At 50.7% G+C, this 13807-nt stretch overlaps 1 protein-coding gene across 1 annotated transcript; it reads right to left on the bottom strand.

Moving 5' to 3' along the window:
• Positions 1-603: 603 nt before the first annotated feature.
• CD93 (CD93 molecule) lies at positions 604-5646 on the bottom strand. The gene is made up of 2 exons (XM_003280832.3): positions 3572-5646; positions 604-3286 (listed from the first exon to the last, which is right to left on the bottom strand). Exons 1-2 carry the CDS (start codon positions 5500-5502, stop codon positions 3262-3264), a joined length of 1956 nt encoding a protein of 651 aa, XP_003280880.2. The 5' UTR covers positions 5503-5646; the 3' UTR covers positions 604-3261.
• Positions 5647-13807: the final 8161 nt, after the last annotated feature.

Here is a 13807-nt window from a genome sequence, read left to right as displayed (position 1 = left end):
TGCCTTTGCCACAGCCTTTTGCACAACCTTAAAAGCAGGCTGACTCAGAACTGACCACCATCTGCTGTTCCTGACTTGGAATTACCATGAGATTTGTGCAGCCAAACAACCAGCGATCTGATCTGCCTGTCCAATTAGTTAAATAAACTGAAAGGGCTTTGCTGACAAAGTAGTGATAAATGCTCCAATGATAATTATAGAACAGTGTTTTCACATCGCATCCATTGGACATGTTTAGTTCTGCGCCAGGCATCACCCATGTAATTTATAAGATGCAGGGAATTAAAGAGTGATGAGGGGGCCATGGATGAGTGGACTCAGCTGCCATGGACACTGGGCACAGTGCAGCCCAGCCTTCTGTATTCCATGTCCCCAGGGGCAGCACGCTGAGGGGCAGGGTACACATTTGCTGAGGTAATGAAGGAGGGCAGAGCCCAGCGCCCCCTGTCGCCTCCAGCAGGTGCAGGTGCAGAAACTCAGCCACAAGGTACCTTCTTTTTAGCAACTCTTTGTAAAGGGAGATGGATAAATGTAATGACCTTGAAAGCAAGTTCTGCCAGGTATTTCGAGTTGTCGTGAAATATATTAAAACAAGTTCACAACCAATGTGTTTAAGAGTTTATTAGGATAGGCACATAACAGAAAGCTCAAAGGATGAAAAAGCTGCACCTTCCTAAAGGCTGACCCTCAAAGCACCATTTTGTTAGAACTCAGAGGAGAAGCTCTATCTCTGAGCCTTCCCTCCTCGCAGTCTGGGAAACATGCACAGGATGAAGGTAAATCCTGCATAGAAATCTTGTAACTCCAGAATTAGTCAAACAAATTTGAAATACACACATTTAAAAATACTTACATTCTCATTTAACGTTCATGAAGTGATTACTGACATTTACAATCACATCTGACATCACAGAGCAAGGCTTTGCAGGGATCTAATTCAAGCTTAAGCCAAATCTATGCAAAGAACTTCAGCCCAGGGGAACAGTGGGCAAAATCTGCTGAAAAGAACTGCTTGCCACCTTGCAGATAAGAGCAACAGCACAATAAAGGGATTCCAGAGCTTCTATCTAAAATAGAAGGGCATCATCTACAAGAACAGACCAAAACACAATTTATTTTTAAACAAGCCCTTCAGCAAGTATTTGTCTCAAGAATCTAGTATGAAAATAGTGTCTTTGATTAGTGAATATATGAAGAATTTGGACTATCATCTCTATTTTTAGTTGAGAAAATGTACAAACCATATAGATTTAAGTCATGGGTTTTGCAGCCAAAGTAGAGACAGATGTTTACTGGGATCATATCTCAGATTCCCAAGCTAAAGCTATTGTTCAAGGTGATGGAAATATGTAGGGGGCATTAAACCGTTTTGCAGCTGCTAGAAAGCTGTGTTTTCCTGTTTTCCTGATTTAGACAATGGAGAAGCTAAGAAGAGAAATAATAGGAAAGGCTTTCCTATGTTAGTTTTAAAAAGACTGTGTTATTTTTAATTCAATTTTTTTTGTCAAATCTCATCTCTGTTCTCCTAGTTTTCACAGAAATATTTATAGGAATAAAGGTTGAAACAAAAGTACCTAATGATCATCTCCATCCATCGAAAGATTGCTCAGGGATAAGACACTCAAACAAGGGCTCGTGATGAGGATGGAAAAGACAAAGCAACTTGAAGAGAAAAAAAATTCTTTTAAACTCAGTTCATCCTGCAAAATGGACACAACACATGCATATAAAGGTTTGACTTTTTAATTCCACTTTTTTGCCTGATCGCAGGGAAGATGGCATGAGGCTGGCCCTTCCTGAAGCTTTGCTCCTCCACTACTGACTAACAGACGGGCCTCCAGGTAGCCTTGCAAGGCTGGCAGTGACCGCAGCCCACTTCCCCGCATCCTTAATCAGAGCCTCATGCAGTTCATCCCCACATTACCCAAACATAATGTCGTAGTGCTACACACAGATGTGTTGCATCATGATGCTATGGCAATGACGATGACACTCAGGTGTGTGGGCCACCGAAGGCAGAGACCAGATGTGGTTGGTCTTGCCTGGAAGCCAAGCTGTTGAGCAGGGGTGGGGCCCCTCTACAGAGGATGCTCACCAAGTTCTAATGCATTGTTGATCACTGTCCTGCCCCCCCCTGGTTTTTCTGCTTTCCTCAGATTATCTGTGGGAATTGTCCTCCTGCATCACCCTTCTCAAATGACGAAGAAGAAAGAAAGAGCAGTGACGGCACCTGAAATTCAGGAATGAGTGGGCATGGCGAGCTGCGTGTGTGAGATGTTCTCTCTTTACATTGTCTGCTTTGAGATGTGGGATGAGGGGAGGGAGAGAGTTGGTCCTGAATATATTCAGTTTTTTCCAAGAGTGTCCCAGAATTATCGACCTATTTGGACAACAAATCTTCATTGTCTTGGTGTCCATCTCCAAGTGAAAACTTCCCCCTGTCCCCACGGCCCTGGCTTGTTCTGCTGCTGAACAGGTCACCTGGACAGAAACACTGTGTCTAGTGAGAAGTTAGCAGGTGGCAGGGTGCACCTCTCCCCACACTGTGACCCCTGGATTCCCCGCTGTGCCACGCCCGAGCAAGCTTCCTTTGCAAATAAACCCAAGGCTATTAGAAATTTAAGAACTAAAGAGGCACTTCCTGCCTCCTTGCCACCTAAGAGGTTAATTGCACTTCTGGCCATTCTGGAGGATGTCAACAGTATCACATTCAGCAAGACTTGTGCTGGCGAAATGGAGGAATGCAAATGTAAATAAATGTTTCCAGTCCTGAACATGTTCCCTTTGACCAAAAAACCAGATCTTCTTATCTAATTGAATAATTAATTGACTTAGTTTTCATCCTAGGAAGAGAAACAAATCATTTCAATCCTAATTAGCATGAGCAGTCCGCCTTTTCCTCTTAGATGGTCGAAGAGAGCAGAGAAGATGTTCAGGGGAGCCCCTTAGCCCCGGCCTCCTCACACCCTGATCCGGAATCGGTCACATTGGAATTTGAAAAGGGAGAGGGAGTAACAATCATTACAGAGTCACAAAATCCCCACCATGGCACGCCAACACACAGCTTCCACTTCAGGAGCATCACGCACCTGTAGAAAATACCTGCATGTTCCAAGGGGCCTTTAAGGAGAAGACTTACAATTGTTTGCTAAGATTCCAGTCCAGTCTTTCAGAAAGATGTGGGTCCCCCTTTGGAATGGGGAGTTCAAAGTTCTGAGGATGGTGGCCGGTGACTCTAGTGTCTCTAGGGCCACCTCAGTTTCAGCAGTCTGTCCCAGGTGTCGGACTATGGGAAACAAAAGAGACAGTGTTGGAAGCCACGGCGCCTCTGCCACCTACACGTCTGGACCTTGGGAGAGAGCCCCACGTGCGGCCGTGCTGCAGCTGGGCAGTATGCTCTAAGGGGGCCCGAGTGCCTGGCGTGGGGGGAGGTTGAGGGGTCAGCTGCAAGGACCAGGGTGTGTCTGCCCACAGGGAACCTGGGCCTGCTCCTGCTGCCACCTCTTTGTATTGTGGTCAGTGCCCCCATGCCTGTCCATCCCCTCCCCCGGTCACTCAGGGCCCCCTTTACCTGTACTGGTTCTCCATGGCCCTGCTCTCCACTCGCTCTGGAACCCAGGAGTAACTGTCTGCCGCATTCTGGGGCTTCTTCTCCTTCTTCTCCTGCCTCTTCGCTCTCCGCTTGCGATAGACCAGTAGCCCCAGAGCCAGGGCCAGCAGGAGTAAGATGGCCACCACGGTGCCTAGGATGTAGAATAAAAGCAGCTTTTGCCCGTCAGTGCCATCGTCATTTTGTGTGGCCACGGAGGAGTCCCCACCTGCAGGCTCCTGGGGGCCAGAGGCAGCTGTGGCGTGATGGATGCTGGGCTCCCTCCAGACGCCTGGGGACCAACTGGGGGCCAGCATCTCCAGTGGGGCAGACGTGATGGGGGTGTCAGATGACAGCGAAGGTCTCCTTGCGGTGGGTGTAGCCTTGGGGGTGCCCTCGGAGCCCCTCGTGGGACTGGCTGTTGCAGCGGGGAGTATGGTGTTCCCCTCTTTCTCTCCTTTGTACTCCTCATCGGGGGGCCCAGATGGTGGTCCCAGAGACACAGGCCCCATGGTGCAGGAGACCCCATTTGGGGCTAGCACCCAGCCTGGCAGGCAGCCACAGTGGAAGGACCCTTGTGTGTTGAAGCACAGGCTGTCGCAGAGGGGGCCCCCCGGGCCCACACACTCGTCCACGTCCTGGCACTGAGTGCCATCCTCCCCGGCCAGGACGTAGCCCTCCTCGCAGGAGCAGTGAAATGAGCCCTCTGTGTTGGTGCAGCCTTGGGCGCAAGGCGAGCGATCCAGGGCACACTCATCCACATCCCGACAGGTCCTCTCTCCAGGACCGCCCGGCTCATAGCCAACCCAGCATTGGCAGCGGAAGCCCCCAGGGGTGTTGACACACTCCTGGGCACAGGGGGAGTCCTGGCATTCATCCACATCCACACAGTCCAACTGACTCGAGTCCAGCTGGTACCCTTGGGGGCAGCGGCACGTGTAGTTTTTCCCATGGGGTCCCAGGATACATGTGGCCTCCCCACGACATGGGCTGGAGCTGCAAGGGTTTCGAGAGGCACAGGTCACCAGGTCATCCAGCAGCCGGAACCCTGGCCGACAGCCACAGAGGAAGGAGCCGTCCCCCCCTTCAAAGCAGTCCTGGTGGCAGCCCCCATTGTTGAAGTTGCAGCCATACTTGGGGCTGACACAGAGGGGGCCCGAGCTGCCCCAGTCGAACACATCGGGGGCCTTCTCCTTGCACAGGAAATAATGACTCTGACTCTTGTCCTTGTCCCCTTCCCCACAGGCCACATCGGCCGCAGAGGCAAAGGGCACAGCCTCCAAGGAGGAACTGGTAGTCTGGAAGGGGGTGGTGTAGGTCACCTGACCTGGGCCCCCCAGGGCCAGAGGCCGGCACATGCCTTTGAAGCTGAACTTGCACACGAAGCCCTCAATGTTACTTCCAGGGGAGCCTGGGCTCCCGCAGGGGCCCTCAGACCACTTGGGGAGGCGGCTGGGAAGGAGCGGCTGGGACAGGTCCAGCAGCAGAGACACACAGCGCTTGGAGATGCACGAGTTCCGGAGCTCCTTGTGCCAGTTAGAGTAAGGCGTGTCCTCCCCCCCGCCCACCCAGCTGAAGCCCTTCAGCGGCAGACTAGGGTCCAGGCACTTGCCCTTCTCTCGCTGGAGCCCAATCCAGAACTTGCCCATCCTCGCCGTCAGGGCTGCCTCCCGCCTCAGGAGCTGGGCCAGTACTCGCTGGACGTGCTGGGCCTCCTCCTCGCTCTTCACAGTGGCCAGGTTGCCCCCGTTCTGGCTGCAGTGGTTCTGGGCCTCGGCAGCGCTCAGCTTGCCCGAGTGGGCAGTGTAGCAAGCAGTCCCCGCGCAGACCACCGCCTCCGTGTTAGCTCCCGTCCCGGCCCCGGGCTGGCTCAGGAGCAGCAGCAGCAGCAGCAGGCCCATGGGGGTGGCCATCCCGGTCTCCGTATGCCCCTCTGCGGGAGGCGAGAAGCCCAGCGGCGACAGGAGCTTCTATCTCGGCTCCCAGCTGGGCCCTGAGGGGAGCTGAGGCGTGAGCTGCAGCCACTCCGGCCCAGAGAAGGACACAAAGGCTGCGGGCTTTCCACGTTCCCCTGACCCAAGGCGCATCCTGTACTGTTGTACTTCTTATTTCTCACCGGATGTTGGGGCTTCCTGCAATGAATAGTTCTCTGACTCCTGCTGCCTTCATCACGGTGCTGTTGTTCACAAAAGGAGTCAGGCAGCTCTGCCGGGTCCCTGGCTCAGCACTGTGGAAATTCAGCTACGGGGGGAAGACGTTACAGCCCCGAGATACTGCCGGCTTGATTTTGGCTCCATTCTCTTTCTCATGGCATGAAGAGCCTCGTAGGCATGCCATGGAGTGCGCAGAGGCTTTAGGGGCTAGGAACTCGAGGAAGCTCCCTTAGTAACCCATAATAAAATTCCACTTTGGTTTGCAAACCACCAAAAGAGAAAAAAAATTCTGAGACTTAAGACACAAGGCCATGGATGGTTATAATTTTCAGCCTTTTTTAGAAGCAAACTGGACTTTCCTTTTGCCTAGTTCATGTTCTCTGTTGACTTTGGGAGCCTTTTTTCTTTTATCCTCCCATCGTGAACTTTAAATAGACAGGCATTTTTTAAATAGGATACGGGCCGTGGGAATGTCTGGGTTTTCAACATAATGCCAAGCTCCTCGATAATGTTAATCCAAATTGGGTGAAATTTGGCAGTTTTGGAGGTTTCATAGTGGAAATATTGCATTGTGAGGTGGCAGGGTCACAAAAAGCATCAGAAAGAAAATGAAAACCTGTCTGGCCTCGTGGCACAGGGCTTGGAGGCTCACTTCCCCCGGCTCAGGATTCCTAGCAAGGGCCGGAAATCTGGGCAGGGAGTGGGAATCGAAGCCCGGGCAGGCCCTCCCGCGACACCGCGACTCGGCAAAAGCCCGGCACTCACAGGGTGCTTTTCCTGCAGCCACAGACCTTTGCTCATTGGTTGGGATCCCCCAGGAGGGGACCCTGAGACAGGATTTGGGGAGACTAGTTTATTTGGGAGGGGAAGTGAAACAGACAAGGAGGAAGCCAACCCATGATGACTTGCTGAGCAGGTGACCCCGGGCTGCTGGAGCCAGTGCCAGAACACTCTGGGGGCCTGAGGGGACCACACCTCAGCGCCATCTCAGCTGAGGGAGAGGTTCCGCTGTTCTCCAAGTCCCCTGTCACTGGTAGCAGGCTGTATCTCTCACCGAGAGACTGACTATAAATTCTAGCCCTGCCCAGTGAAAAGGGGTCTCTCTCACACAAAACTTGTTTCTATGGACAGACACCCTGTGGTTCTCGTCTGACCCATGTCCAGTTCATTCCTATCAAGACAGCCACTTCCTAAGAGATCCCTGATGGGAGGAGAGTTGGGTTGGGGTGTGGGTCAGGGGAGATGCATGAGGCAGCACAAGAAGACACAGGAAGCAACACAAGCACCGTGTCACTTACAGATCCCACGGAGAGGGCAGCGCACCCCATGGGGCCAGCAAAAAGTGGGGAGCTGTCTGGGTCACAAACGCTCACCTGGAGGCAGGTGAAGGGAGAGAGGGACCTGGGGCCTAAGCCTTTACTGGGGTCCAGGGTGTTTCCCAAGCAGGTTTCCCTCAGGGACTTCTCACCAGTGCGTTTAGAGCAAACAGACACGGGCTCTGTGGGGTCCCTGTGGCTGAGAGGTGGGCATGGTGGCATGTCTGGGAAGTCCCTGTGGGGTATGGAGTCACTGAGGCCATCAAGTGGGCTGTATCTGCCTGTCCCACAGGGAAATGGTCACCAGGAGGCGGGTGTACGAGGCAGATATCTGGGTTTGCCGCATTGAGGAACTGGGAGGGGGTGGAGCCCTGGACACCATGTCAAGGGCAATAAACTCTTCTTCTGGTAGGAGAGGGTCCAAATTAGATTCAAAATGGATGCAATGCACAATTACAAGAATTCACTACGCAGCGGCAACTCTTTGGTGCTCTGCACTGACCATGAGGGCCTCAGGGGAAGAAGCGCCATGGTGGAGAACACAGGGAACACCTGTGGACCTGGCACCAGCGACCACCACAGTGGCCTCCATGGAGATGTTGAGGTGTCCCCAGGGCTAGGAGCTCGCTGGCTCCCCAAGGGACAAGGGGCCATCTCTGACTCCAGCTGGATACCCTCCTAAGAATGTGCCTTAAGTCCTTGCATTTTAGCAAAGATATTTGAGACACTTTGGGAACTCTCCATAGAAGCCACCAGACCCTCCCTGTGCCCCTTCATTCATCCATCTGTTCATCCATCCACCCATCTAACATTTGTTGATTAAGACCCTGCTATGCGCTGAGCGAGGCATTGGATTCCAGGAGGGGATCCCTGCCTCCGTGATCCTCGAGTCCTGTTAGAGTGCACAACTTTGAACAAGTCACAGCACTGATAGCTTTATTGCAGGCAACACAGGGGAGGGCGGAGGTCGTGGTTGATACAGGGGTGGCATCGTGGCTGGGGGATGGGCAATTAGGAGAGACTCCTCAGGAGAAGACAGGCAGTAAAGCCGGAATCTAAAGGAGAAGCAGCTCAGATGTGGAATGGTGTCGGGATGGGGGAACAGCATGTACAGAAGCCCTGGGGACAGGGAGTGAGTGAAGGGCAGGGAGACCAAGGCCCAGGCAGTGGAAGGGAGGATGCAGGGGAAGATGGAGCCCTGTGAACCCCAGTAATGAAGGCTTAGGGCTTCGTCCTGAAATCCACCGGAAAACACTGAGGGCTGGCATGAGGCCTACATGTGGAAGGGGACTGGTCAGTGGGTGGGGGGACCCTCAGCAGGTGGCCGCAGGTTTCCAGGCTGTGGAGTCCAGGTCAGACGTTCTCGGGGCTGGGTGGAGGTGGGGGGAAGGGCACCGGGCACGCACAAGGACTGCATGGCTCCTGCCGGGAGCTGGGGTCCTGGAAGGCTGTGTCCGCTGGAGGTACCTGGTTCTGAGAACACAGGGGACTGCCTCCTGGGGCTCAGGGTCTCCCAGACCCCCTGTCCTTGTGACCTGCCTCCTCGGGACACTAAGTGTGCCACCAGAGCTGGGTAAGTAGCCAGCTGTGAGGGGTCCAGGGGAAGCTGGTGTCCCTGCCTCCCAGCCAACATAGCTGGCCATGCGTTTGAGGTTGGCAAGGGTCAGTCTTGTTCTCTGCCTGGGAGAAGCTGCATTTCTAAGGGTTTATTTACAAGCAGGTAACTTCTTAACATTCTGTAAAATCAATCCTGCAGCCTTGGCATCCACTCATAGCAGGGAGCCTTTCTCGTGGTCTAGGCCCCTGTTTGTGCAGCTCAGAGGTAGATTCCTCAGAGGTAGATTGTGATCTGCAGCATTCGCTCAGCATTCTACTTAGTTGATGCTTAAGGATATGGGCTAAATGAGTGACTTTCAGCATTTTAGCCACTCTGACCCCAGATCTTTGTCAAGATATCTTCTTTAGGTGTAAGTTATTCATCTTCCATGTGGGAACTTTCAAACCAATTACTGTTCATTTAGCCAAGTGATGACATCTTAAAGAAGAAAATGAACTAGCAAGACATATACTCTGTTTTTTATCCATTAACCCTGGAAGTATTTGTAAAGCACCGACAGTGAGAAAGGCCATGTAAAATGCAGAAACTGCCTTGCCCTGGGGGTCCTTGGATTTTACTTTATTATTTTCAGTAACTTGGTTAACTCAGCCCCACTTCTCATCTATAAATGCAGAGGTGGGAACAGGGCCTCTGGAAACTTTCCTGCTCTAACATTAATAAAAGTGAAATCATGCTTAACTCTCCCCTCTGGAATTAGGGAGAAAGCAAGTTGGGAAGCGAGTGGACCCCGAGACCATTGCTGAGCCCTCGACATACTGCACATGTAAGCAAACCTCTGTCTAAACTGCACACACACAATTTCATCCCAAATTGACCCACTGACTGCCAAGACACAGGGTAAGTTTCCTATTCCTCGTCCCCCACATCTGACTTCCACTCTGTCCCTTCACCCTTTGGCTGCTCCCTGCTGGGCTCAGGTGGGTTAATTCACCTGGGACACTTACAGCTGGGTTCTCTAGCTCCAGCCCCACCCTTCTGTGTCCGCTCCCACCTATAGGAGACACTCCTTAGAGGCGGTTCAGGGGATTCGTAGAGGCTGAGGGCATGATGCTTCAAACTCAGCGGGGGAGAAGGAAGAGCTTGCCTTTCCTGGGAGGGATTTGGTGGAGTTTTACAAAGAATTTAAGATAGTCTGAACACAAACTTTGAGGGAATTCTGCACCTCACATACTAAATTCTCCATGGATGGTGATTCATCCCCTTTTATTTAGAGAGCAGATTATACCAGACCTCTCCAAGGACTGATACTTAAACAGCAGGAATCAGCAGAAGGAGATGGAAAAAGTTTTTCTTGTCAGATCTTTGGACGGAAGCCAAGTTAGGTGTTCTAGAAACATGGCAAGCCTAACAGCATGGCATGTACCCTGAGCAAAAGGCTCCTCACCATCTGTATGTATTCTGCAGTCTTTATGAGTACTCTGAGGTTTCTTTTTAAATTGCCTTAAAAATTTACTTTGCAAGATGCTGGAATGGAATGTTCTGATCTCAAATATGGGGAGAGTTTAATCTCAATTATTTGGGAGCAGACTAATTGGTTTGTGGATCATTCAGGCATCCGGCCTGTCTTTTTCCTTTTTTTTTTTTTTTAACTAAAAATTAAATTAAAAAAGGGAAACAAAGCACACTGCGCATTTCCTGGCACAACACGGTATATTGGTAGACTCACAATGAGCAACAGTGGCACAGAGGTGGTGAAGGAAATGAAACAGAACTGGAGTCACTGTGACCTGTCATTCTATGGGACCACTTAGGGATTTTGTGTTCAAAGTTTAAAACAGAAACAGAGTGAAAACTGTGAGACCTGATATTTTTGTTTGTCAGTACAAATTTTAGTTCATACATGAGGCACTTAACGGAATTTGAATAACATTTTTGTAAAATTGAAATTTGTCCTTTATTAATCATTTGCTTTAAAACAAAAAACTAGGAAAATCACTAATATTGATTATGACATGATGATTTCTGAAAGTAATTGTGTTGTACAGAGGTGAGGGGTGCTACAAGGTTCACCCTGGGCACAAAGATGCCAGGATTGCTGCAGGCAACCCCACTTAAGGACACCCTTCTCCTCTCGGGGGAGGCTCATCGACTGATCATCTGTCCTGCATTGAGAGGGATAGAGGCCGGGGGCAGTGGCTCACGCCTGTAATCCCAACAATTTGGGAGGCCAAAGTGGGTGGATCACTTGAGCCCAGGAGTTCGAGACCCCATCTCTACTTAAAAAAAGAAAAAAGATTAGTGGAGTGTGGCGGTGTGTGCCTGTAGTCCTAGCTACTCGGAGGACTGAGGTGGGAGGAGGATTGCTTGAACCAGGGAGGCAGAGGTTGCAGTGATCATGCCGCTGAACTCCAGCCTGGATGATGGAGCCAGACCCTGTCTCAAAAAAAAAAAAAAAAAAAAAAAAGGAGAAAAGCTAGAACTTGTCTGCACTAGATTACAATCCCACTCTGTGACTTACAGCTGTGTGACTAAGGTCACAACTGAACCACTGTTATGTGGTACAACTATCTGTGACTCCACACCCTCAGCTGTCTCCAACTCTCACAGGGCTTTGTGAGGGCTAAGAGAGTGCATAACTAAAAGAAGCTCAGAAAAGCACCTGGCAGGAATAGTGAATTCCTATCACACCAGGAGACGGTGGCCTGAGACCACCCTGACGCTACTCTCGCACCTGGAACTAGAGCCTCAGCCAGTTGCTGGCTTGGGGATTGGGACCAACACTTTCACTTCTTGGGGCCTTGGTTTCTTAGTTTACAAAACAGGGAGGATAAGAGTCATGATGCCGCCGCTGTCCTGTCAGTGGGATTAAATTAAAGGAGATCCTAGTGGTAAGTGCTTCCTGCAGGGGCTGGCATGTGGCCGACATCAGTGGACAACAGTCATGTCACTCTGATTGCAATGAGCAGAAAGAGACAGAGCCCACACCCCCGGGGCCCATCCCTGCCAAGGCAAAAATGAAAAGGAGCAAAACCTCCCTTATGTTTGCTGGAGACACGGAGCTTGTATTTTTCAAAAACTTCCCTGGCTTTAGAGTCTTTGTTTGGATCCTAGGCTGGGTAAACATTCTTCTTAGAGTGTTATTGATTTTTCCACATTCAGTAAATAGTCTTCTGACATAATTAATCATGTACCATATTTATAGAAAACTTGGCTGGGCTGAATGTTGTTTTTGAGGTTAACTCGTGCTCACCTCTTGACACTAGCCGTGATAAGCAAAGGCTACTCACCAGCCTTTGGAAAGAGATAAATCATGGAGGGAAACAGAGTTTTCAGCAGGATCTGTTCACACATTTAATCTCCAGGGACAGCTCTGAGCATGAAATACAAGTCTCTAAATTATGCTCACATGGCTGGTGTGGATGATTTCAGGTTCCATTTGACATTAACAACATCCTCAGTGATTCCAGTAAGTTGTCGTAACAATTTAGCCATATTTAGACAATATAATTTGATAGAAATAAAAGTGATCTATTTAGCCTAACATGTCAAGAATTAATTCTTCATAAAAATGAGAACAATGACATCACAGTTGTTTGAAAAGAAGTCATTTAAGTTGAATAGATGAGCCTGCTTTTCCGAGAAAATTTAGTTTCCTTTGGGAAGCTGACTGGGGAATCCTGAAGATTCCTGACAAGTCTAGACTAGAACTGGAAAGGAAGACCTCGCAAGCACTGGTTGAGAAGCTTCCAGTGCTAGGTGCATTTAGGTCTATACCCAGGAACCCTTGGGATGAGGGTTTGCAACCAGGGAGACTGCCCAGGAGCAGGAGGAAGCGTTGGGTCTCAGCCCAGTCACCCGAGGCCAGGACTGCTGTCTTTGCCTCGCCACGTCTCAGTGGGCATCCCCAAGCTCCACTGACTTAGCACAAAATGGGAATAATAACCCCCGTCTTCTGTAGTTTCAACCACTAGTCAAAATGTACCACTTACTAGCCACGTGCCCCTGGGCAAACACTGTTCCTCCCGGGCTTCAGTTTCCTTACATGTATATGGTGTCACATCCACAGAGGCACGAGGATTAAATGCGATGACTCAGTAAAGCACTTGGCATAGTAAATGGTAAGTCCATGGTTCCACGATTAGTGGTATGAATACAGTCTCACATTTACTGAATAACAGTTCTAATGATTATGGTTATTATTTTTGCCCTAGTTGATTCTCTGGCAGGGAAGTCACCAGGAACACTCCAGAAGGAAGAAATGTCTAGCATATCCTGGGTCCCCACACCCTTGCAAAGACCCAGAGATGAAGCAATGCTGGATAGACCCCACCTGCACACAGAGAAGAAAGGCTGCTGGAGAGACGTCATCAGAGGAGAGAGACAGTGGCTCTAATCCAAGAATCCAGGCAACATGTGTAGGGCTCAGGGTGGTGTGTGTGTGTTTTCATGCCCAGCACCAGGACCTGAGCCCTGAGAGCTTTCCCCACCTGCCATGGGATCCTGGTATCGAGGTGTTGCCCGAAGGTTTCAGCACCATGTGGTCAATTGGCCATGCATCTTTATGCCAATCCATCATCCCCGCTGCTGGGGTCCCAGAGCCATTCAAGTTGGTCTGAGGCATTCAGGACTTGCCAGCTCCCAGTGGGCACAAGGCAGCTTCCCTGTAAGAACACTTCCTAGCTTTGATGACCTAATCCTCCTTGCCGGGGTGCAGATAAAGGACACGGCAGGTGCACTCCCTCTGTAACTCTCACTCAAATATGCCAGTCTGTGGGCTCCTATGCCTTGACCTCCAAAGCACAGACGTGCCAGCTGGGCATGAGCTGGGACCCCTTTGGAGGGGAGCCAGAAGCATTCAGAGCCATCAGCAAAGCAGAGTCTCCCTCTCTGCAGGGGGCTGTCTGTGGAGCTCCCTGTGTGCCCTGATGGTAGGATTCAGTCGCTCCGCAGAAACCTGGAATTCTCCCTGTTGTCCTGAACTGTGAGAAGCCAAGTCCTGTGTTTTAGACACGATACCGTCTGAATTCTCCTCTCACTGCTGGCCCATGCTCTGTGGCTTCAGCCGAGTAATTCAACTCTCCAGGGTCCTTGGTCATCCATCGATGAGAGCCAGTCTGGGCAGAGAAGGAGAGGAGCAGGGCAAGCTGAGAATGCAGCCCACGATGTCGCCCGGATTATGGTGTTTCCTTAC

The sequence above is a fragment of the Nomascus leucogenys genome, chromosome 13 (assembly GCF_006542625.1).
Source record: "Nomascus leucogenys isolate Asia chromosome 13, Asia_NLE_v1, whole genome shotgun sequence".
Taxonomy (NCBI): Eukaryota; Metazoa; Chordata; class Mammalia; order Primates; family Hylobatidae; genus Nomascus; species Nomascus leucogenys.
This window is presented reverse-complemented; position numbering and strand designations above follow the sequence as displayed.